A 1,832-nucleotide genomic window follows, 5' to 3' on the forward strand; every position below is an offset into this window, starting at 1 on the left:
CCCCAAGTCTTGGAACTTTCCCGAGCCGCCTCCTCTGCCTCCTCCAGCGTGGCAAAAACACTACCTTCGACATCGGCGAAGTATACGGAATCCTTCTTGAAATGATTTATGATGCCGTTGATGGTTCCAGGGTCACCGACAAAGTGCAGCAGGCCCGAGCATTGAATGGCGGACTCACGCGTGTTGGGAAATAAGCCAGAAATCGATGGTCCTCCCTTGTTGAGCTTGCGCGCCAGCCACTGGAACATAATAAGGGAATCAAGTGTCGGAATAATGCCGAGGTAGCCAGTGAGGGAATTCAGAAAACCCTGCACCAGGGCTGGTATACCAAGAGTTTCATAAACACAGATGCCTTTATACGGCAACGTACTCTCGTCCCCAGAGCAGTCCAACTTGGAATTAGGAATGCAAGTCTTCAGCCCAGGCACCCCGCCTTCCGCCTTGGAGCACACGTACGTCTTGTACAGCGCCGGGTCAAGCCACACGGAGAGGTCGGAATAGTGAATATAATTTACCTCGTCGAAATATTCTGTGCCCCACAAAGACCACAGAATCACGGTTACGGCGACGAAGATAAGCGGGACCAACAACTCCAAAAGAAGTTCAACCTTCTGCCGCATACTCTGGCGAAACACTCGCTCAACGACCGCCAGAAACTGATCCTTGAACGACGACTCCAGCACAGCGTGCGTAGAGAACGCGGTGGATGCCCCCCCCACCTGGACCCGAGGAGTAAGGCCTGTCTCACAACGCCTAATATTTCTACGGTTGGCATTCAGTGCGTCATTCCGAGAAATCGTGCTACCCGCGACCGGCGGAATTCCCACCAAAGAGGACCGTTTAAAAGCCCAACGGCTATTGAGAGAAGACATGTGGAAGCGAGAATTATACGTGCCTCCCTTCTGAGTTGCACACAGTCTTGGTCTTTTTCCTCAACAGACTGAATCTAAAGAGAAAAAAAGCAATTAAAAAAACCACGCAAGTCGCCGCTCACAGAGCAAAGGGCTTGTTTAAGCAACGGCACTCTTCGGAGCGCACACCCACACACAGAAGCAAATGCGGGGCACCAGTATTGTTGCAGCAGTGTACCCGTCAGTCTTCACATCAGCCAAACTCAACGCTCAGCTTCACTGAGAGCAAGACTGAGAAAAGGAGCACATTGTGCACAATGGCAGCCTACCCCTTTCGAATGACGAGGAGGAAAAAAGAACGTGAGAAGTGGAAGCAATACAACAAAACAATTGTGGGAAAGAAATACCATAGCATCAACAACGTCGGCAACAAATATATATGGATTGGTCAACGAACCAATTATCTTCACTTAAACCAAAAGTACACAAGAGGCAGATAATGGAGAAAAAAAAAACAGAAAAAGAAATACACTGCCAAATGAGGCGACCCCTCATTTGGCGTCAAGGCGTAAAAAAGGTCTCTCACGGTTTTCCCGTTTGGAGAAGCACTGTCAAGCGGTGTTCCTTCGCTTGGAAGACACATCCCGATCGCCCCTCCCCTTTGTATAAACAGCGAACACACGCCGCAACAATGGATGTCATTCACTAGCACAAAGCCAACTTTCACAAGATGACTCTCAGCAGCAGCTGCAGCAGCCCAAACGGCAGTCCTTCCTTCTTTGCTCTTCCACCCCTTCCTCCTCATGCGCACGCTCTGCCTCCGCGCTTATGCGCAGAAACACTTGCTCGATCGACGTCTGTGAGACCTGATAGTCGCTCAGCCCAAGAGACCGGCGATGCCTCTCCAGCAACTCGAACGCCAGCGACACTTTCGCAGTCCGCGGCAACGCAAAGATCATACGGTTCGAGTGCCGCTCCTCA

The 1,832-nt window shown here is 50.9% G+C and overlaps 1 protein-coding gene across 1 annotated transcript; it reads right to left on the reverse strand.

Annotated features, from left to right (window-relative positions):
* On the reverse strand, positions 1–872 carry DQ04_18641000 (ATP-binding cassette transporter ABCA1; the record flags this gene model as incomplete). The annotated part of the gene is made up of 1 exon (XM_009317731.1): positions 1–872. A coding segment is annotated over one exon (872 nt), but the record flags the coding sequence as incomplete, so codon positions are not given.
* Between the last annotated feature and the right edge of the window lie 960 nt (positions 873–1,832).

This window comes from Trypanosoma grayi, assembly GCF_000691245.1.
Source record: "Trypanosoma grayi strain ANR4 Tgr_1864_V1, whole genome shotgun sequence".
Classification (NCBI taxonomy): Eukaryota; Euglenozoa; class Kinetoplastea; order Trypanosomatida; family Trypanosomatidae; genus Trypanosoma; species Trypanosoma grayi.